The sequence below is a fragment of the Saccopteryx bilineata genome, chromosome 6 (assembly GCF_036850765.1).
Source record: "Saccopteryx bilineata isolate mSacBil1 chromosome 6, mSacBil1_pri_phased_curated, whole genome shotgun sequence".
Classification (NCBI taxonomy): Eukaryota; Metazoa; Chordata; class Mammalia; order Chiroptera; family Emballonuridae; genus Saccopteryx; species Saccopteryx bilineata.
The window spans coordinates 35,744,594-35,767,402 of record NC_089495.1 but is presented as its reverse complement, the minus strand read 5'-3'; the positions used below and the strand labels follow the sequence as shown (position 1 = coordinate 35,767,402).

Below are 22,809 nucleotides of genomic sequence, written 5' to 3'. Positions count from 1 at the left end.
TGGACTGTATTTGCCCTTAAATCTTTTCTTCAAAAAGAAAAAAAGCCAGCCACCCCACTCCAAGTCCCTGCTGCTCAAAGTGGTGTCTGTGACCAATAGCATGTCTCCTGGCAGCTAGTTGGAGGTGCAGACACTCCAGCTGCCCTGGTCTGATGAATTCAAGCCTGCATGTAGGAACCATTAGAGTGACATGCCTAGGACTCACATTACTCAAGAGGAAATCATCTGGCTGATTTGATCAACTTGAGAGTTTGGTCCAAAAAGATTGGTTGTGGGTGATGGAGCTGGTCCATGGTATGCCCCTCAAATAGGAGAATGAGCTTCTAAGATAGGTGAGGTGCTTTGAAATAATCTCTTAAGGACCATGAATTGCTTTATCATGTGCCATTCATCCATTTTTCCAGTCACTCTGCACATACTCAGTGCCCACTCAGGGGTCAGGCACCAGCTAAGGAGTTGGGTGGAGGAGATACGATTAAACGGCCAAGGTATCTGCCCCTGGAATTTCTATAGTTCATTGGGTAGATGAGTTTTGTATCTAGAAAGAAAGAAATGAATGAAATAATTGCTGTGAGAACAATATTTATGTGATTGTAGAGTTGTAACTAGGGGAAAGTCATATCTTAACATTCATTTGATGTGAATAATTTTATTCTTTTTTTTCCCATTTTTCCTTCTGTAGAACTTTTCTATCTTTCTCATAAATTGGTGGATTTATATCCTAGCAACCCTGTAAGTAAATATAAACAATTCTCTTTTCTTACAGTGTTTCTTTCTTACTTAAACACAAAGAAAATGTTTAACTAGTATTTAGACAGCTTATATTTAAGTTAAAACAGATATGTTTTATTTTAAGGTGTTTGGAGCATAGTCTCCTGGTGTTGATGATTATTAGAAGCAGCATTAACTTTCTCAATTTATGAAAGTATTTTTTTAGTATTGAAACATAACTTAAAACAAAAATCTTTATTTTTTTCTGATTATAGAAATTATATATCTTACTATTAAAAATACTTAACAGCCTGACCAGGCAGTGGCACAGTGGATAAAGCATCGGCCTGGGACGCAGAGGACCCAGGTTCAAAACCTTGAGGTTGCCGGCTTGAGCGCAGGCTCATCCGGCTTGAGCGCAGACTCACCAGCTTGAATGTGGGATCATAGACATGACCTCATGGTCGCTGGCTTGAAGCCCAAGGTCACTGGCTTGAACAAGGGGTCACTGGATCAGCTGTAGGCCCCTGGTCAAGGCACATATGAGAAAATAATCATTGAACAACTAAGGTGCTGCAACGAAAAAGTGATGCTTCTCATTTCTCTCCCTTCCTGTCTGTCTGTCCCTATCTGTCCCTCTCTCTATCTCTGTCTCTTACTAAAAAAAATAAGTAAATAAAAATACTTAACATATGGGAAAATAAAATAATGAAATTTAAAGTTGCCTGACCAGGTGGTGGCACAGTGGATAGAGGACCCAGGTTTGAAAACCCGAGGTTGCCGGTTTGAGCCCAAAGGTTACTGGCTTGAGCAAGGGGTCATTGACTTGGCTGGAGCCCCTGGTCAAGGCACATATGAGAAAGCAATCAATGAACAACTAAGGTGCTGCAACTATGAATTGATGCTTCTCATCTCTCTCCCTTCCTGTCTGTCTGACCCTGTCTGTCCCCCTCTCTCTCTCATTAAAAAAAAAAAAGTCAAAGTCACACTCCCTCCTCTCATAAGTAATATTAATAATTGCTTAGTAGCTTTCTCATATTGCATATATAAAGTAACTTACTAGATTGTGCACTGATTGAATCACTGTATCTTCCAACTGCCATGAATCAGAACTAAGACCTAGAAATTAAAAATGGATCCGGACCTATGTTCTTAAAGACAAAAGTCAGGAATTGTTGTCTTCATCTCAGGCAAGAATCTGCACCCTAGACCAGTGTGAAAATAATTGATAAAGAAGTGAAACCAGGCCTGGCCTGTGGTGGCGCAGTGGATAAAGCGTCGACCTGGAACGCTGAGGTCACCCGTTTGAAACCCTGGACTTGTCTGGTCAAGGCACATATGGGAGTTGATGCTTTCTGCTCCTCCCCCCTTTCTTTCTCTCTCTCTTCCTCTCTCTCCTTCTCTCTCTCTCATTCTCTCTCTTCTCTAAAATGAATTAAAAACAAAACGAGTGCCAGAGATGTCAGCTAGCAACATAGAACCTGGTAGAACCAAAGTCGAGCCAGGGAAAACTCACAGTGCAGGTGGTAGGCAGGACTTTGGCTGGGTTTGAAGTCAGTGTTCAGGGGCCTCATCCTGTATTCATTCAGTGCTGTAGCGAAGTGATTGGAGGCATCTTGAGGAAGAGCTGTGCAGGTTGGGTTCTCTTTTCATCTAGGACCCTTAGATAGCTTGTCTCAGTGAAGTTTCTACCTTGAAGCAGAATGTGGAATGAACACCTAGCCTACCCTCTGGCCTAATACTACATGTTAGATATTTTAATTCCAAGTTCAGATCTTTGGTCATGGTAAACTTTGAACTGTAACTTTGTAGGTGTCTTGGTTTGCGGTGGGATGCTATTATCTCATGGTAGGCCATAAGAATGAACATGCCAGAAGATATCTCAGGTATGAATTTTTTATCTTTCTCACTCTAGCGAACCTATAGGAAGAGGTTTCTTACTCATGTGCTTTAATGCAATAAATAGTAAATATTTTTAAAGCAGTGTAAAAGAACAAAATGTTTTCTTTGGCAGATTCAGTTCAGTTGCATCAGTTATGAAACTTGCTCTTTCTAAGTTGTCATGAGGGAGATAAAAGTAATCAGTGGTGCTGACCTTGTTCTTGAGGAACATATATTTAAGTTTTTATTTATAAATGAGAACTGTGAAATAATAGAGAATGATATAAAGTGGTTTGAAAAATTTGGTTTTTCCTTACAGAGGTACTACTAACCATTTACTTTTAGGACTTTTGTTTAATAGCTGTGAAATCACAAAACTTTACATAAGATTGGGATCACTAAATGTGTCATAAAACAGAATTCTTGACATAGTAAACTGGTTTATATGAGGACCTGCTGTGGTTTTAGTTTAAGGAACTCCATGCAGCCCAATCAAGATACTTAACCAATATTATTCAGTTATTCAAGTACAGGAAAGTGTCTATATGTGAAGAATTGATTACTAAAGATTTAAAATAAAATGATGCTTGTAATTTCCTTCATGTAAACAAAATAGATAATGGATCTAAGGGAAATATGTATACTTTGGACACAGACTTGAATTCTAACCCAAGTTCTGCCACTTACTAGCCACAATCCCTTGGGAAAGTTAATTTCTCTATTTAATTTTTTCTAAAATTTGGAATGATATAATACTAGTATCCCAGGATTGTTAGGAAAATTGATGACACAAAAGGATCCTGCACTAGGAAGAAAATAGAGCTCTCAGGTTAGTTGTGTTAAGCAAGTTAGAAAACCTAGCTTGTGCTTTTTCCTAGAGTAGGAAGATGATGTGTATTATCATTATTCTTTGAGCTATGCTTCTTTGAGTTAGTATGCTTATTCAGTGATGGACTCTACATGAAACAGGGAACACTTAGGTAAAAGAAAACTTGGAAAATAAAGTGGTAAGAAGTGTGAATCTCACCCTTTATATTTTCCATGTTTTGTAATATTTGCTTTCTTTCCTGTTAGGGGTCACTATGAAGACTGTTTAAGATTGTGTAGTTCACTTTATAGAATCAGGGTGAATCTCTCACCACCTTCTGTAGGATGTCAGTCTTTCCAGCCTCAGTATTAATCTTGCCAGTTATTAGGATTAGAGGATGCAGATAAGGCATCTGACCTGGTACCTGACACACAACAGGCCCTAAATGGTTGCTGCTACCACCATTTACCCACTAGGCTGTGAAGTAGAGCTCCTTGCTCCTTGCCAATCTATACAGAATTAATGGGTTCAACTATAGTACCTAGACTGGAGTTGTGGACCTCTCTGAAAATTTCTTAAAATTTTGCTTGCGCTTTTAAACATTCTTTTAGTTCACATGAATTAACACAAATGTTACCTTAGTGTTTAATATATTGACAGCTCATTTATTTAATTTGAATGTTCTTGAAACCTTCAGCTTACATAAAATTAACAACTTAAGCATAAAAATTATATTAATTGAGTGAAATTTCTCATTTTAGTAAAGCTACCACCCTGGAGAAGACGTACGGGCCTGCCTGGATAGCCTACGGGCACTCGTTTGCCGTCGAGAGTGAGCACGACCAAGCGATGGCTGCGTACTTCACAGCAGCGCAGCTGATGAAAGGGTATGGCGGAGCGACTGACCCCGCGCGTGAGGGGATGTTTCCTAACAAAATGAAATTTCTGTTATCGCTATCACTGCCGTTTGGTTGGTAAACTATCAAAAACAAATCTTATTTTTATCTTGTTACTAGCTTATGATTATAAAATAACTATGGAAATTGAGGAAGAAGGAAGCTGATATAGTGATTTTTGCCTAGCAGTTTATCTTAACCAACACAGAGGAAACTGGGAAATTAGGCTAAGGGAACAAACGAGGAACGAAGCTCGCGTGCTCATGCGAGAATGAAAGTATTCCTAGCAAAATTGTTTATACGCTGTTTATATCCAAAAGGTATTTGATGTGGCTTAATAGTAGGACAGGACTATATTTGTTATATGTTCTAGATTAGTGGTTGACAAACTCATCAGTCAACAGAGCCAAATATCAACAGTACAACGACTGAAATTTCTTTTGAGAGCCAAATTTTTTAAACTTAGACAATATAGGTAGGTACATTCCTTATCGAGGTAGCGCCCGCACGTGGTATTTTGTGGAAGAGCCACACTCAAGGGGCCAAAGAGCCGCATGTGGCTCGCGAGCCGCGGTTTGCCGACCAGGGTTCTAGATTGATATTGATATAAAATATATTTTACTTTTAGGACTCCTTTCATTAATAGTTGTGACATTATATAAAACTTTACATGAGATTAGTGTCGGTAAATAAGTTAATAAGAGTGTGTTACTTCGGGGAGTAGAGTGTTGCTGTCGTTCCCATGGACGATTTGGACTGAAGGTCAGTTCCACCTTGCAGTGTTGACTCCGTGGCCGCCTCCGCTGCCCGCTGCCTCCAGCTCCGTGTGGAGAGGTAGTGGGAGTGTGCTGGTTCAGAGGGCTGGTCCGCAGTCAGGCTGCTGCTGACCTTGCAGTGTTGACTCCGTGGCTGCCTCCGCTGCCCGCTCCCTCCAGCTCCGTGTGGAGAGGTAGTGGGAGGGGAGTGTGCTGGTTCAGAGGGCTGGTCCGCAGTCAGGCTGCTGCTGACCTTGCAGTGTTGTCTCCGTGGCCGCCTCCGCTGCCTGCTGCCTCCAGCTCCGTGTGGAGAGGTAGTGGGAGTGCGCTGGTTCAGAGGGCTGGTCCGCAGTCAGGCTGCTGCTGACCTTGGCAAATATTGTGCACTCTTGAAAAACAGGAATAATAGTGACACTTACTCTTAGGCTTACAGTGAGGAGTAATTGAGATAATACCAGTTAAAGTGAACAGTATCTGGCATGTATCAATAGAGAGCACTCAATAAAAGTTAGCTACCTTAATTTGTTTGCTTCCAGTACTCAGGAGTAGGATCACCTATTTATCTGCATTGAATTTCATCTTGTTAGTTTTGATTTACCTTTTCAGACTATCAGACTCATTCTGACACCCAGTTCTTCATTAAAATTATGATCCCCAGTTTTTTTTTTGTGTGTGTGTTTGATGTTAAATTTGATACATGACTTAAATCTAGTCATTCATGAAAATACTGTAAAGGACATAGCTCCCTAACTGTATTAGTTTGCTCAGGCAGCCATGACAAAATATCATAGACTGGGTGACTTCAACAACGGAAAGTTATTTTTTCACAGTTCCTGAGGTTGGGAAGTATAAAAGGTCAAGGTGCTGGTACGAGTGCTCTTCCTGACTTGTAGACGGCTGCCGTCTCACTATGTCCTCACAGAGTAGAGAGAGAGCTTTGATGTCTCTTCCTTTTATAAGGGCACCAGCATTATGGCTTATTTAACCTTTATTATTTCCTCACAGGCTCTCCAAGGACAGTCACATTGGTTGTAATATGGATTTTGGGAGGGACGCATACATTCAGTCCATAACAGTAACTTATTACTAGAAATAATCCTCCAGATTAACTGGTTCAGTTAGGTGTTGGTCCACCTGATGGTCCTCATACCTAGTCCAGGTCTCTCTAGCCCATCCACCATCGTGTCTGACCTTTTCCTGTGCTTGGCTCCAGGGTCTGCATGGACCCCCATTCTGTCCATCTGTTACTTGTCAGGGGAAAAAATCCTAATAATTTGTTGTGAATTGTTTCTTATCAGCACATTAGGGTCTGCTAATTTTTTTTCCCAATTCTAGGTTCTCTGGACCCAGAATAGTTATGCGTTACTAGTTGCCAGCTAAAACTAAAAACCAATGGTAACTAATGACATAACTAATACTTAAAATTTTTTTATTGATTGATTGATGTTAGAGAGAGGGAAGGAGAGAGATACATCAATTTGTTGTTCTACTTATTTATTCGTTCATCAGTTCCTTGTATGTGCCCTGACCGATCAAACCTACAACTTTCGATGTTGGGACGAAGCTCTAACCAACTGAGCTACCCAGCCAGGGCAATGATTAATATTTTTAATGTTTCCCAATCTGGACAAACTTTATATAATTAAATTTTCAAGTCAGCTTATCAAGCTGTAAGCTTTTGGTTAACTTCTAGAGTTCTGAAAAAGTTTATTTTGATCATTTTTGGCAATGCTCTTGTTGCTTTTATGGAGAAGTAGGGTTAGGGTACAACTTCTTCCAGGTTAGTACTTTTAAAGTATTCTGTAGAACAGGGGTCGGGAACCTTTTTGGCTGAGAGAGCCATGAACGCCACATATTTTAAAGTGTAATTCCATGAGAGCCATACAATGACCCGTGTACGTTACGCATTATCCAATAAAAATTTGTTGTTGTCCTGGAGGACAGCTGTGATTGGCTCCAGCCACCCACAACCATGAACATGAGCAGTAGGAAATGAATGGATTGTAATACATGAGGATGTTTTATATTTTTAATGTTGTTATTATTTTTTTATTAAAGATTTGTCTGCGAGCCTGATGCAGCCATCAAAAGAGCCACATCTAGCTCGCAAGCCATAGGTTCTCAACTCCTGCTGTAGAACATAGAATCTTGACTCATGATTCTAGATTAGAACCAAAGCACATACCATCAGTATCTATTAACATTCTTAGAACTATCTTCAAAGAAAATTTATGTTGTGATTGTTTAATATAATCGCTGGTCTGACGCAGTACTTACTCTGTCCCTAAAACTGTCTCAGCGGATATGAAAATGGACATTATATAATTAAGAACTCGGTGGTAGGAAACTGATGATAACTGATATAATGGGAATCCACACAAGGGAGAGCCAATTTAAGTAGAAAATCAGAAGGAGCGTCATAAAGGAAAGTATAACTGAAACACAATCATGAAGGATACATGGTTCTGAATAAAGGAAGACGAAGAAGACAATCTAGCATAGTGGAGTAAAAGAGGCAGCATAGACCTGCTTTTGAGGATTTTGGGGTCTTATTGTAGAATAATGAAAAGTAAAGAGTAAATTACTGATAGGTTCTAGAAGTGGCAGCTGATTAGTCTAAAAGCCCATTTGACATTTGTTAAATATTAGTAAATGAAATCTTAGAAAAAAGTAAGTGCTCTGTTTTTGGCTATATTTAAATTATTTTGCAGACAGGATTTGAAGTCAATAGATTTCTATCAAATTATGAAGTTTTTGGCATTGAGTATGTGAATTTTCCAATATTTTTAGGTGTCATTTGCCAATGCTCTATATTGGATTGGAATATGGATTGACCAATAACTCAAAATTGGCCGAAAGATTCTTTGGCCAAGCTCTGAGCATTGCACCAGAGGACCCTTTTGTCATGCATGAAGTTGGCGTGGTTGCGTTTCAAAATGGAGAGTAAGTACTGAAAGGCCAAAGGCCCTTCTGTTTCCTTTATATAAATAGAATAATACCTCAACCACTAGAGTTTAACTGATGAGAGTGGTTCTTCAGCAGATTTTTGTTTTTAAATGTGTATTCTTTTAGGAGAAGGAGGTGGGCAGTTAAAAAAGGAAATAGGAAGTGTTATCTTGGATTTTAAAAAAATGTTCAACTTCAGGTTTTGGTCCTTTTTGATGTGGGCTATCACAAGCTCTTAACTTCTAAGATTAGACAGTTGTTGCTAACTGTGTCAAGTCACTGGACCCCACAGGACAGCCCTGGGGCACTGCAGAATCCTTAATCATCTATCTTCTTGTTGATTAGGAGTTGGGTTCATGCATTTGAGAAAGATTTTTTACAGTTTTAAAAGGAAAATGTTTTCTGTTTAATTACCAGTTAATCCAAAAATTAAACTAACTAGAATGGACTAATCTGAGTTTTCTGGTCAGTTGAGGTATTACAGTAGCCTTGGATATTTATGGAATAAGTAATTCAATGTCAGACTCAAAGAAAAAATATCTGTGGCCCTTTGCAATAAATCGTACAGGAATTTAAAATAGTAAATTAGTATTACTATAGTGGTTTGTTATGGCCTGTGTGTGTGTATTTCTAAAAACTGGGTTGTCTAGTATTTCTAAAAGGAAGTTTGGAGCTTTTAAAATAAGGTATAGTAATAATTTAATATGCAGTCAACTTATTTTTAATCCCAAAGTCCATCAAGTTGCTTTCACATATGCAGACATGCACGTGTTCCCAGCGAAGGTCAAACAGTGATGTTCTGCTTTCTTATTTCCACTCTCCTACTATAAGCAAGTGCTCTTTTTTACATTCTGTTTTGTGCCACGTTTTTGTTGGTGATCTCTTTAAAATGACCCCCACTGAAATGGTGTCTAGTGTTCCTGAGCACCAGAAGGCTGTGTCGTGCCTTGGAAAAAATTCATGTTAGATAAACTTTGTTAAGTCATGAGTTATAGTGCCTTGAGCTCAATGTTAATTAACAATATATGTTAATTAGGCATCACTAAACACAAGCACATATAGAACAGATTATAGGTTGAACAGTTGGTGAAAAAATGTGAGCCGAGGTTTATAAAAATCTAATCTTGTCCTTCCACTGGGAGCAGCGGTTCGGTCTGCACTAAAGCAGCGTGCATGGTGACTTCACAGAATGATGAGAGTTGACTGTGTCTCCTAAAATCTTGAACTCCTGTGATGTTAATACCATAAATTAACCATTGATCATTTGACTTAAAGTTGAATTGTAATAAACCATTTAGAGAGGTTTATCTCATTGTATCTTTGTAAAGCTAGAAAGAGATTCAAATTTTTCTTTTTTTCTTTTTTGACTTTTTATTTATTGATTTTAGCGAAAGAGGAAGGGTGAGTGAGAGACAGGAACCTTGATCTGTTTCTGTTTGTGCCCTGACTGGGGATTGAACTGGCAACCTTTGTGCTTCGAGACAATGCCCTAACCAACTGAGCTATCTGGCCAGGGCTCAGATTTTTCTTAAAATGATTCTACTTGCACCTGACCAGGCGGTAGCACAGTGGATAGAGCATTGGACTGGGATGCCAAGGACCCAGGTTCAAGACCCTGAGCTCGCCAGCTTGAGCGCAGGCTCATCTGGGTTGAGCAAAAAGCTCACCAGCTTGGACCCAAGGTCGCTGGCTCGAGCAAGGGGTTACTCGGTCTGCTGAAGGCCCGTGGTCAAAGCACATATGAGAAAGCAATCAATGAACAACTAAGGTGTCGCAATGAAAAACTGATGATTGATGCTTCTCATCTCTCTCCGTTCCTGTCTGTCCCTATCTATCCCTCTCTCTGACTCTCTCTCTGTCCCTGTTAAAAAAAATTATTCTACTTGCTAACTTTAAATAACCTACAATCTTTTTTCCTTCTATTTTAGGTGGAAAACTGCAGAAAAATGGTTCCTCGATGCTTTGGAAAAAATTAAAGCAATTGGGAATGAGGTATTTTATATAATATCTGTAAATATATATATATATATATATACACACACACATAAGTATGATAACTATTGAATGAGAACAATAATCTAAACAATCTGTCTTAGAAAAAAAGTTACCTATTTGTCATATAATAACCTAATATTTATCATAACAATTGTCAGGCTATTAACTGTTTTACTACATGATGCAAAGTTTGTTTCTAATTGAGAGGAGAGCAAAATTTGTTTCTAATTGGCTCTTTGATTCTTAAGAGGGTCTAGCTTTGATATGTGGGAGTAATCAATATATGTGGTGATTATTTGATACGGGAATGTGTGTGATCGTTAATGGGGACTGGTAGGCACTGAAGCATGTAACATAATATATCTTTTTCTAGCTGCCCAAAGAGCCTCATCCTCGATTAATGGGTAAATATAGCAGTTGAGCCCCCTTTTACTGAAATAGGGCTAGGTGTCATTCAAATTCAGACTTATTATTGTTTTTCCTTATCTTGTACTTAGTGTATATTTAGACTGTTAAGTATTTGAAAAATTTACTAGGTTCTGTTGTATGGAAGATGTACCCCATGAATCTGTGCTCATGAATTAACCTTCTAGCCGGCATGGGTGTGTATGTACTACATTATTTTTAAATAATAATAACAGTTTTAGAGATTGTAAACTTCTGTAGGTAATAGATTTGCCTGTTGCTACTCTTCTGTTTCCTGATTCCTTTTATTCGCACCTATTTGGTTTTATTCTGTTCTGATTGTCAGTTCCCGGTTACATTCTGTCTCTGGGAATACTTGCCCACAGTCCACCTCTTCTTTGGCTGTAGTTCTTCTTTCCCAAGACAGACACCAGCTACCTTGGGCCTCCTGCCAGCTGGTAGTTTGCCTCTCCCTATAGACACAGCTTTGTTTATTTTGGTTTCTTCTCTTTTGTCATATGAACTTAAAAACACTATATTTCTGTGTGTTTGCACGTGGATGTATATAAACAGGTTCTTCCACGTGGATGTATATAAACAGACTCAGTCTTAGATGGCTGGATAATGCATGTGGTTTTGTTAATCAAACTGGACCAACCACATCAGTATTACCTGGGAGCTCCTTAGAAATACAGAATCACAGATCTACTGAATCAATTCCTGCAGTTTTAGCAAGATCCCAGGTTATTCTCCTGCACAGGAAAGTTTGAGATGCGCTGTCGTAAATGACACTTAAAATGGAAACTTATGTTCTTTGATACTCAGAAGGTGCTTTGAGAGTGTTACAGAAATTTAAAGTAACGGTTTTAGTTACAAAAGCACAGTACTATTAAATGGTCAGGATGTCCATTAAAAAGTTAAGTGAAGAGGGGAAAATATTGTTTGGCTTTAGTTAACAACTGCAGCAAATGTCAGAATGCCCACAGGAAAGCAGTCACGCCTCAGGATCGCCAAGGGTTTGTTTTCGCCTACAAGGGCTGTGCCTCCTGAGCCAGGCTCAGGAGAGAGTGCGGCTCAGGTCTGCTTTCGTTCAGTTCAGGCTTACTCACTGCTGTTGCCTGTGTCCTAAGCTCTAAGCTAGCATTGGGAGGCAGTGGGGAGTTGTTTTGATATTTCCTGCTCTCAGATCTATTGGGGAATGCAGATAGGTAAATTGGCACTAATACAGTGTACAAAAAGGGCTATAATTGGGGAAATGAACCCACATATAAGGGCAGTTAACCCAGACTTGGGGGTGGGTCAGAAGCCCTGGATACATTATACACCTCAGTCCTAAGGGATGATTGATGTTAACCAGGTAAAAGCGAGGAAAAGGATATTTTCGGTATAGGGAACAGAGTGTGCAAAGTTGGAGCTAATTCAATATGGCTTGGATTTTGAGTTCACAGAGAATGTCAAGAAATGGTGCAGGAGCTGTTAAGGGCCTTGAAGGTGATGTTAAAGGTCTGCACCTTACCCTGAGGGGGTGAGACAACAAAAGGTTTAAGAACAGTAGTAGCATGGTCAGACTTGTCTGATTGTGGCAGACAAGACTTGTTAATGGACGGTTGAAGTTATGTCACGGAGGCTGATAAAACAGGGTGATTCCTGGAGGGCTCAAGGATGACATGACATAGTGCCGTGTACTGGGTGGCGGGACACTCAGGAAGAGGTGAGTGTGGGGAGCTGGGATGGCAGGAGAGAGAAGATGGTTTAGCATGTGTGCTTATGAGATTTCTAAGTAGAAATATTTAGTAGGTAGAATGGAAGCTCTTGGCCAGAGATACAAAATTTGAACTTCAATATAGATGGGCTCTTTGACAGAATTATGCTAATAAAATAATGTCTCAGGAAGTCTCATTAATAGTAAAGAAAGATGGAAAAACCAGGAAGCACCAGGAGAGAGGCCAGCTCTCAGAGATGTGTGAAATAATGCAGTACAAACAGGCCAGGCTGAAAGGGTTGTCTGTGAATCATGGGTTTGCTGGTGCTGTGTTTCAGGTTACTGTTGACAAATGGGAACCTTTGTTGAACAACCTGGGGCATGTCTGCAGAAAACTTAAGTAAGTGAAGTAGAGCATTTTCAGAAATACTCTTTGTGACTAGAAGTTTGCTTAGTTTTGTGTAGCCTTTTCCGTATTTTTATTTTACAAGATCCTCCCTCCATCTTTCTTGTACTTGGCTGCTCAGATATAACAAGCATCAAAGTAGTTACTATCTCTGTTGGTAGAATTTCTTTTGGTACTATATTAAGAATTATAATAACTTTTATTAGATAAAAAATTTTTTAGTGTTCAAAATTAATTTAGAAGAATTAGGACAGTAAGATCTAATTAAAACCTTATCTGTACTCTAATTTACTGTTTTCTCTTGGTAACAGTTTTGTGTTGTGATAAACAGATGGTCGTTAAAAACTAGATTCTTTAGTTAAATGAGTTTGGTACCATCGAGGTTACTCAAAATTTAACAGGTTTTTCTATATCAGGAGTTCTTGGAGTCTTTACTGTGCATTGTGAACTGTAGCATTTCCCAAACTTTATTGAGCACAATACCTTTTTTTTCACAAAGGTTTTACAGGGCAGTTATTCCAGAGAACTGGGAAACTGCTGCTCCATGTAACTCCTCTGGGCCTTAAAGCAAAACGCTGGTTGCTTTTCACCACCCCTGGTGTGGCTCTGACTTCACACAGGAGGCCTTGCCTTGTGATGGGGCAGGGGCCCGGGGTCAGGGGTTAGGTTCTGGCTGCAGTCTTCTTGCTAAGCTTCAAATGGAATGCAGCTGATGGCCCTGCAGGAGTCCCCTCAGCTGGCTGAGTGGGCAAGACAGGAAAGGACATGTTGGACATGTCGAGGACGTGCTAAGATACACTGAAGTGGACATGAAGTACCGTTACCAGTCTAGACTGTTATTTTGATACAGGGAAGTGTTTTTGGTGTGTTTTTTATAGACTTAGGAACTTAGTATTTTTACTGTACCCACCAATTGTTTTCTCTCTTCCCGTTCTCCTTTCCTCACTTACTTCTCTTTATTCTCTCACAGAAAGTATGCTGAGGCATTGGATTATCACCGTCAGGCACTGGTGTTAATTCCACAAAACGCCTCCACCTACTCTGCCATTGGGTATATCCACAGTCTGATGGGCAACTTTGAAAATGCTGTGGACTATTTTCATACAGTATGTCTTTTATTTGTACCTAACTTTAAATCTGCTTAACATTTACCACTTTAAAAAAAAAAGGTCTTTTCTAGGCAATGTTTTGTTACTTTACCATTTTAAACTCCTTTAGGTGACCTTGTATTTTATTTAGTCTTCTCTTTGCAGAGAAAGTTTGTGCATGTTGTGCAATATTCATCAAATTAGAAACAGATGTGAGACTTGTCTTATATACGCAGTGAGACGTGGTAGTGTCCAGTGGTGTCTGTCAGCCCGTATGAGCTGGGCGTTAGTCTAGGCAGGGAGTACAGAAATTCTTGTTGCACAGTGAGAGCCCTTTAGGAATTACAGTCTTTTTATTTATGACTTGTAATTAACTCCCTTAGATCACTTTAATAGGTGAGCAAAACACTGCATTCATTACGAGGAAAGAATCTCTTCTTAACCTATATGCTGTATTTCATCAAGTGTAAGACACCATTAACAAGCAAGATGGCCACAAGGAAAAAAAAACAACACAAACAAAACACTGTCACACTTTAACATCATTTTTTCCTATCACTTAATATTTTTGCACTTAGAAAACATGCTTTATTGGACATTTTAAAATGCAGATTTTTATCGGGGATCACTCTAGTACCTACGTAAAGAAGAAAATGTGATATAAATAGTTAAGATAGTTCTTCACATTCAGACTTTGGTTCTTCTAAATCACTTTTGAACCAGGTGATCAATACCCCTGTTTTCCCAAAGTCCTGTCTTGATGCTAACACACCCTGGTGTTGACTCAGCCAGACATTTGCTCTGCCAATCTTATGCTGCCAGAAAATACCAACGAAGTTTTTAGATAACAACCACAAATCACGTATCTCCTCCCTGTGTCTCCCTCACATGGTTGGTGTCTAGTTTATGCCGCTGACCTGGTCACCCGGTCTGTGCCACTCTCACGGGATACCCTCGTCACAGCGCGGCCAGGCGACAGTGGTAGTGAGAAACCACCAGTGTAGGATATCCCAAGTTCAAAAATGTCAGTATTTGAAAAATGTGGGCCTTAGAATTGATGGAAAAACAGTATTTATAGAAATATAAACAATGATAAACTATAATATTTCAAATATGAATTAAAGAGTGAAAGATTCATAACTGACTTTAAAGGGTTGGTGATAGATTTTCAGGTGAGATTATGTCCTGAGGTGCCACAGTGATAATCAGAATACTGAGCTAGTCAGAAGTGTGGACTAAGCAGGTTTCCTAGTGTGTGTGATTTTCAAATATGTGTATTTGAATATTGTATAATATATTTCTCTTCAGTTATTTAATTAACACAGAGGCTTGGAGGGCTCTATGTGAAGCTAGAGTTTTTAAAATCTTTTTATAGGAGGGGAATTTTAAACATAAAAATTAGAATAGATGCCCAGAATCTATGTACTCTTGTTGACCAATGTCACACTGTTAAATTTAATTTTCTAAAAAAAAAAAAAAAAAAAAGGAATAGTGTAATGACCTGTTACATACCGATCACTCAGCCTCCACATCCATTAACTCATGGCTACTCTTGTTTTAGCTGTATCCACTAACAACCTCCCCTCTACTCCCACCCTAGATTTCTGGAGTAGTTTGAATTGAGTTTAGCAGGTATATTTTGAAACAAAAGAGAAGGAAATACATTTTCTTGTAATAACCATGCTGAATTTTTTCTGGCAGGCTCTTGGTCTTAGGCGGGATGATACATTTTCTGTCACAATGCTTGGTCATTGCATTGAAATGTACATTGGTGATTCTGAAGCTTATATTGGTAAGATTACAATTATTCTTACTGATATTATATTCCCTTTTTTTTAGGCTTCTGTTTAGGTTTCTCAAATTTTTGTGTAAAGTTATCTTTCTAACCATTTTAACTACATTAATATCAAGAAACTCCATTGTTTTATACGCACAATGCTGTGAGAATTAATGACTTATTAAGTATTCATTCAGTTTAAAGTTGAGTACTTGCTATATGCAAAATACTATCACAGAATATGTGCAGAGCCCTGGGATATATAAGAATTATTCTGCCTGACCAGGCAGTGGTGCAATGGATAGAGCATCGCCCAAGGATGCTGAGGGCCCAGGTTCAAAACCCCAAGGTTGCCAGCTTCAGCCCAGGATCATCAGCTTGAGCACAGGGTCGCTGGCTTGAGCATGGGATCATAGACATGACCCCAAGGTCGCTGGCCTGAGCCCAAGTGTCACTGGCTTGAAGCCCAAGGTTCCTGGCTTGAGCACAGGGTCACTCGCTCTACTGGAGCCCCCCAGTCAAGGCACATATGAGAAAGCAATCAATGAACAACTAAGGAGCTACAATGAAGAATTGATGCTTTTCATCTCTTCCTTCCTGTCTGTTCATGTCTGTCTGTCTGTCTGTCTGTCTCCCTCTCTTGCTAAGAAAAAAAATCTAATTGCATAATGGAAAAATCTTGGAGACATTTTTCTAATAAGTGGCTCTGTCCTTAATATTTTATAATGCAGGGTATGGCTAATTTACTCCATTTTTGGAATATTAAGTTGGCTTACATTCACATTATAGTGCTCTATAATTCTTCAAATTATTTTTAATGACAAGCAAGTCAAAGTTTGAATGGAAGTGGTATACTGTACTTGGACGCTCATTTAGTTATAACATTGTAAGGTAAAGAGGGTGGAATAAGGTTAAATCTTGAGATGTGGACTTTGGAGTAGCCAAAGATTTCTGTAACAGGACAAAAAGCCATAGAAGGAAAAATGTTATATTAGGTTTTAATAAAATTAAGAACTGTTCATCAAAAACACTAATATTAAGAAAGTGAAAAGGCAAGTGATACACTGGGAGAAGTTACTCATAGTACACAGACTTGTCAGAGAACTCATGTCTAGAATACAAAATAATATACAAATCAGTAAGAAAAAGTTCAGTCAAAAATAGGCAAAATACTTGAACAGGAGCTTATGAGATACCACTCCACACCTGCCAGAATGGCTAAAAATGAGAAATACTGATAGTATCTATATTGCCGATGATAATGGAGTAACTGGAACTCTTATATATTGTTGATACAGTTATAAACAGATAAAAACTGTTCATAAAATTGTTAAACATATCAACCAAGTTAAACAGATGTATTATATCAGTTATCTGCTTAACAAACCACTTCAACAAAGTTTAATTCTTTTTCAAAGTTCTTTGGGTTGATTGTTGGCTTTTGATGGTATCATGGTGTCATTCAGTTAGGCATCTGTGGTCAATAGGCACTGGGCGGGGCTGATGATCTGAGTGGCCTCATACACAGTTGGGGACCTCAGCTGACACAACTGAGCCTCTTCATGGGTCTTCTGTCCCAAGGTTCTTCATATCATGATGACCTCAGGGTTTTAAAGACAAGAAGTAAATAAAGTTCAAGACCTTTTGAAAGCTACAAGTTATACAAACTCATTTCCATCACATTCTTTTCATCAAAACAAGTCGTATGATTCAGTGCAGAGTCAGCCTGGGAAGGGGTTATTTGAGGGTGGCAGAAATGCCATGGGGGGATGGGTATTAGAGTAGTGATAGTAATCTATCATACTGACCTTACGATGTAGTGGTTCTACTCCCAAGTATATGCCCAGGAGAAACCAGCGCCTCAGGAAGCCAAAGTTCACACACAAGATTGTTCACAGCAGCTTCATTCTTAATAGCACCGAAGTGGAAATAACTAAATGGCCACCAATCGGAGAATGGAGAAATATGTTATACTGTAGAATACTACACAGTTAAAGTTAGGAGGACTGACTACTGAATTGTGTTGTAACATAGATGAATTTCACAGATTTTGACAAAAGAAGAATATATACTGATTAATTTCATTTATATGAAGATTAGTAATAAGTAAAACTAATCAATGACCATAGAAAATAAGAGCAGTGACTACTCCTGGCATGGAAAGGGCACTATTCACTAGAAGCAGCAGGAAGTGGTTTTCTAGAAGCTGGCAGTGTTCTGTTTCAGTCTGGTGGTGGTGATGTGGGTTTATACATATGTGAGAATTCATCCAGCTGTGCACACTTTATGGTTTGTAGGTTATGACTCAGTTTTTTAAAGTTAACAGAAAAAGAAGCTTGAACTCTGGCATCTGGAAGACCATAGGTTGAAATCTCAGCTCTGTCACTCAGTAGCTCTGTGGCTTTGGGGCACACCAGAGCCTCGGTTTCATCATTTGGTCTAGTTGTGAGGCTTAATGCAACATTCGTATATAGATAGCTAGGTGAGGTCTGGAATAAGACAATACTGAGTAAGACAGACCTTTTTTTTTTCCCCTGGGGGAGGGACAGACAGTGACAGACAGGAAAGGAAAGAGATGAGAAGCATCAACTCATAGTTACAGCACCTTAGTTGTTCATTGATTGTTTTCTCTTATGTGCCTTGACTAAGGGGCTCTAGCTGAACTGGTGAGCCTTTGCTCAAGCCAGCGACCATGGGGTCATGTCTGTGATACCACACTCAAGTTGGATGAGCGTACACTCAAGGGTCCTCAGTGTCCCAGGTCAATACCCTAACCATTGTGCCACCATCTGGCCAGGCATGAGTAAGACAGACCTTTTGCTTGTCCTCATAAAGATTTCCAAATGTATTATTCGCTATACTTGGAAATCTCCTCTATGATTTTATATCCTGTACTACTTTTTATTTTATTGAGGTGTAATTAACATATAACATGTAAGTTTCAGCTGTACAACATAGTGCTCCGATATTTGTGTATATTGCAAAATGATCATAATAAGTCTAGTTTAACATTTGTCATCGTACATAGTTACCGAATTCTTTTTCTTATGCTGAAACTTTTAAGATATATTCCTTTAGCAGCTTTCAAACACAGGATTTAGGATTATTAACTATAGTCACCATGCTGTACTATTTATTTTTTGTTTTTCTGAAGTGAGAAGCAGGCAGACAGACAGACTCCCGCATGTGCCCAACCGGGATCCACCCAGATGCTCTGCCCATCTGGGCCATTGCTCTGATGTGACCAAAGCCATTCTAGCACCTGAGGCAGAGGCCAGGGAGCCATCCTCAGCACCTGGGCCAACTTTGCTCCAGTGCAGCCTTGGCTGTGGGAAGGGAAGAGAGAAACAGAGAGAAAAAAGAGGGGGAAGGGTGGAGAAGCAGATGAATGCTTCTCCTACGTGCCCTGGCCAGGAATCGAACCCAAGACTTCTATACACCAGGCCAACATTCTACCACTGAGCCAACCTACCAGGGCCTATGCTGTACTATTTTTATTTTTAGAAGGCTTATATATCAGTATCTGTCAAAACACCTATTCGTTTGGACTGTGTAAAATTGTCCTTTTGTTTATGTCAGAAATGATTGAACCTAATACAGTTGAAAGTCTTTCTTCCATTCTAAAGATTTTGATATGTGGAAAATATATTTCCCTTCACTGTAGTTTTTATATACCTAAAACTTGTTACTATACCAATGCTAAAATGCCAACAGGCAGTTCTTGTCTTGTCTATAATTGTCTGCCTTGATAATAAAAATAGAGCAGGAAAATGATTGGAACATTTTTTCATTCTGAGCTGTACTTGTGTTCTGAAAAGTACCCTTTGACTTCAATGATAGAGGCAGTGTTACATAATAGTGGAATGATAGTGAAATAATGGAATTTCTTATTCTTATTATGGTGTTTCTTTTTAGGAGCAGACATTAAAGACAAATTAAAATGTTATGACTTTGATGTGCATACAATGAAGACACTAAAAAACATTATTTCACCTCCGTGGGATTTCAGGGAATTTGAAGTAGAAAAACAGACTACAGAAGAAACGGGGCTTGCACCACTGGAAACCTCAAGAAAAACTCCCGACTCCAGACCTTCTTTGGAAGAAACTTTTGAAATTGAAATGAATGAAAGTGACATGATGTTAGAGACATCTATGTCAGACCATAGCACGTGATTCCCAAATGGGTCTGATTTTGTTTTGTCCTAGAGCAGAGTAGGTCTGCGTTCCTCACATCCTTGTCATGTCTTAAGAATGTCCCATTTCTGAACATGAATTCAGATTATACCTCTACATTTAGGAATGGAGACCTGCCTTAAGAGACTGGATAGCTCACCTTTGCAATAGATATTTTCTGATCCCACAAAAGAGTTATACATGATGGAATAAAGAAGTAAAGCATCTACTATGTCTTTTTTTCTTTTTAATAAATTTTTATTTTGGACTGATTTTCCCTTTACAGAACAGCTGCAGAGTACAGAGAGCTCTGTATATCCCTCACTAGTCTCTTTCATTATTAGCATCTTATATTACCATGGAACCTTTGTCATAACTAAGAAGCCTGCATTTTTACATTATTAGTAACTTAACTCCAGACTTGGATTTCATCAGTTTTTGCATCAATGTCCTCTTTCTGCCCCAGGATCACAGTCGGGGCACGCTACACTGAACTGAACTGTCCCATCTCATTAGGCGCCTCTTGACTGAGACAGTATCTCAGACTTCTGTTGTCTTTCCTGATGTGAATGGTTTTGAGGACTGGTCAAATATTGTGGAACCTTCCTCAATTTGAGTTTGTTTTTTGTATTTCTCATGATTGGACTGGAGAGAAAACACCACAAATAGGAAGGCTCTTATCACATCATGTTGGGGTACATATCAACTTACCACAGATCGTGTTAGCCTTGGTCATTTGTCTGCCAACTTTCACCTCTTAAAGTGACTAGTTTTCTATTTCCATATGCTGTCTTTTAGAAGCAATCAGACCAAGTGACTCAGTGGGACCAGAGGTTTAAGCTCCACCCCCTGGAAAGGGATATATCTGCACATATCATTTGGAATTCTGTAATGAAAATTTGTGTCCTCATTCCCATCATTTATCAGTATGTACTCACATGTGTATTTTATATTTTAGGTTATAGTCCAATTGATATTATTTATTGTCTAGATTAAGTTCAGCTTTTACCATTGAAGTTCTTTCAGCTGGGCTCCTTTGACATGCCCCATCCATTTGTTTTGTTTTACTATGGCAATGATAGATAGATAGATAGATAGATAGATAGATAGACAGATAAATAGATAGACAAATATCTAACATTAACTGTAGCCTTTAGTTGACAATAATGCATCACTTTTTTGTAACAGAAGTGCCATACCAGTTCAAGATGGGGATCTGGGGGAAGTAGGGAGGCAGAGAGTATATGGGAACTGTGTGCTTCTTGTTCCATTTTTCTGTTAACCTAAATGTTGTAAGAAATAAAGTATGTGTATCTGTTGATATAGCAATAGATAGGCATTTTAACCATTTTTATGTGTGCAGTTCAGTGACATTTATTTCCAAATTTTTTTCATCACCCCAGGCAGAAACTTTGTACCCATTAAGCTCCACTCATCCTTCCTCGGAGCTCCTGGGGACCTCTAATCTTTCTGTCTTTCTGAATTTGCCCATTCTAGGCATATAACCGGAATCATATAGTATTTGTCCTTTTGTGTCTGGTTTATTTTACTTAGCATAATATTTTTAAGTTTATTCAAGTTGTAGCTTTTATCAGAACTTCCTTTTATGGCTGAATAACATTTCATTATATTTATATAATGTATATATATATAATTATATAATACATTCTTCTGTTAATGGACACTTGGGTTGTTTCCACCTTAAGGTTTTTGTGAATAATGCTGCTATGAACATGGGTGTCATAAATATGAGTGTCTGTTTTCAGTTCCGTGGGTATAAATGAGTGGAATTGCTGGGTCATGATAATTCTGTGCTTAACTTTCTGAGGAACCAGCAAATATTTTCCACGTGGCTGCACCATTTTACATCCCCACCAACATGGTGTGAGGGTTCCAGCCTCTCTGAGTCCTCACTAGTGCTTTTTACTGTTTTAGCCATCCTACTAGGTGGATGTGGTGTTGCATTTTGGGTTAATTTGCACTTCCCAAATGACTGGTTTTGTTGAGCATCTGATTCCTGCGCCTATTGGTCATTTGTATGTCTTCTTTGAGAAATGGCTATTCAAGTTCTTTGCCCATTTTAAAATTGGCTTGTTTGCCTGACCTGTGGTGGCGCAGTGGATAAAGCGTTGACCTGGAAATGCTGAGGTCACTGGTTCGAAACCCTGGGCTTGCCTGGTCAAGGCACATATGGGAGTTGATGCTTCCAGCTCCTCCCCCCTTCTCTCTCTCTCTGTCTCTCTCTCTCCTCTCTCCCTTTCTGTCTCTCTCCTCTAAAAATGAATAAATAAAATAAAAATTAAATTTATTAAAAAAATAAATAAAATTGGCTTGTTTATCTTTTTTGGTGTTGAGTAGTAAATTTTTTAAATAGATTTTGGATATTAAACCCTTATCAGATATATAATGTGCACATATTTTCTCCCATTCTTTAGGTTGTCTTTTTACTCTTGATAGTGCCCTTTGAAACACTCAAGTTTTTAATGTAGTTAAGTCCAGTTTATTTTTTTCTTGTTTGTGCTTTGGTATCCTACTGGTCAGAAAAATTAGGGGATAATTCAAAACGCATATGAAGTGATGAAATATCCCCTAGTATTTGTGAGCAGTATATTTAGGATACTATTGTCAAATCCAAGGTTATGCAGATTTCTACTTATGTTTTCTTCTAAGATGTTAATAGGTTTACTTTTAAATTTAAATTGACCCATTTTGAGTTAATTTTTGTAAAGGTTCTAAGTTAAGGGTCCAGCTTCATCGTCATTATTATTTTGCATGTGCATATTCTTTTCCCAGTACCATTTCTTAAAGACACTGTCCTTTCCCCATTGAATAGACCAGGCATCCCCAAACTACAGCCCGCGGGCCACATGCGGCCCCCTGAGGCCATTTATCTGCCCCCCCCCCCCGCCGCACTTTCGGAAGGGGCACCTCTTTCATTGGTGGTCAGTGAGAGGAGCACTGTATGTGGTGGCCCTTCAACGGTCTGAGGGACAGTGAACTGGCCCTCTGTGTAAAAAGTTTGGAGACCCCTGGTAGACTTTGCACCAGTGTAAAAACCAATTGACAGCAAATAGAAAGATTTATTTCTGAGCTCTGAATTCTATTCTATTGACCCATTTGTTTTTCTTTATGTTAGTACCACAACATTTTTATTATTGTAACTTTGTAGAAAGTTTTGAAATTGGGAAGTGTGAATCCTCCAACATTGTTCTTTTTCAAGACTTTTAGATATTGTGGGCCCCTTAAATTTCCAAATCAATTTTA

The 22,809-nt window shown here is 38.9% G+C and overlaps 1 protein-coding gene across 1 annotated transcript in view; it reads left to right on the top strand.

The window, feature by feature from the left end:
* CDC16 (cell division cycle 16) overlaps positions 1-21,887 on the top strand; it is a 31,229-nt gene extending 9,342 nt beyond the window's left edge. The window contains exons 10-18 of the mRNA XM_066235921.1: positions 683-732; positions 2,524-2,597; positions 4,162-4,287; positions 7,842-7,994; positions 9,926-9,989; positions 12,438-12,499; positions 13,476-13,611; positions 15,295-15,385; positions 19,286-21,887. Coding sequence (XP_066092018.1) covers positions 683-732; positions 2,524-2,597; positions 4,162-4,287; positions 7,842-7,994; positions 9,926-9,989; positions 12,438-12,499; positions 13,476-13,611; positions 15,295-15,385; positions 19,286-19,545 — 1,016 coding nt within the window. The 3' untranslated portion in view covers positions 19,546-21,887. The remainder of the gene's footprint in view (positions 1-682; positions 733-2,523; positions 2,598-4,161; positions 4,288-7,841; positions 7,995-9,925; positions 9,990-12,437; positions 12,500-13,475; positions 13,612-15,294; positions 15,386-19,285) is intronic.
* The last annotated feature ends 922 nt before the right edge of the window (positions 21,888-22,809 follow it).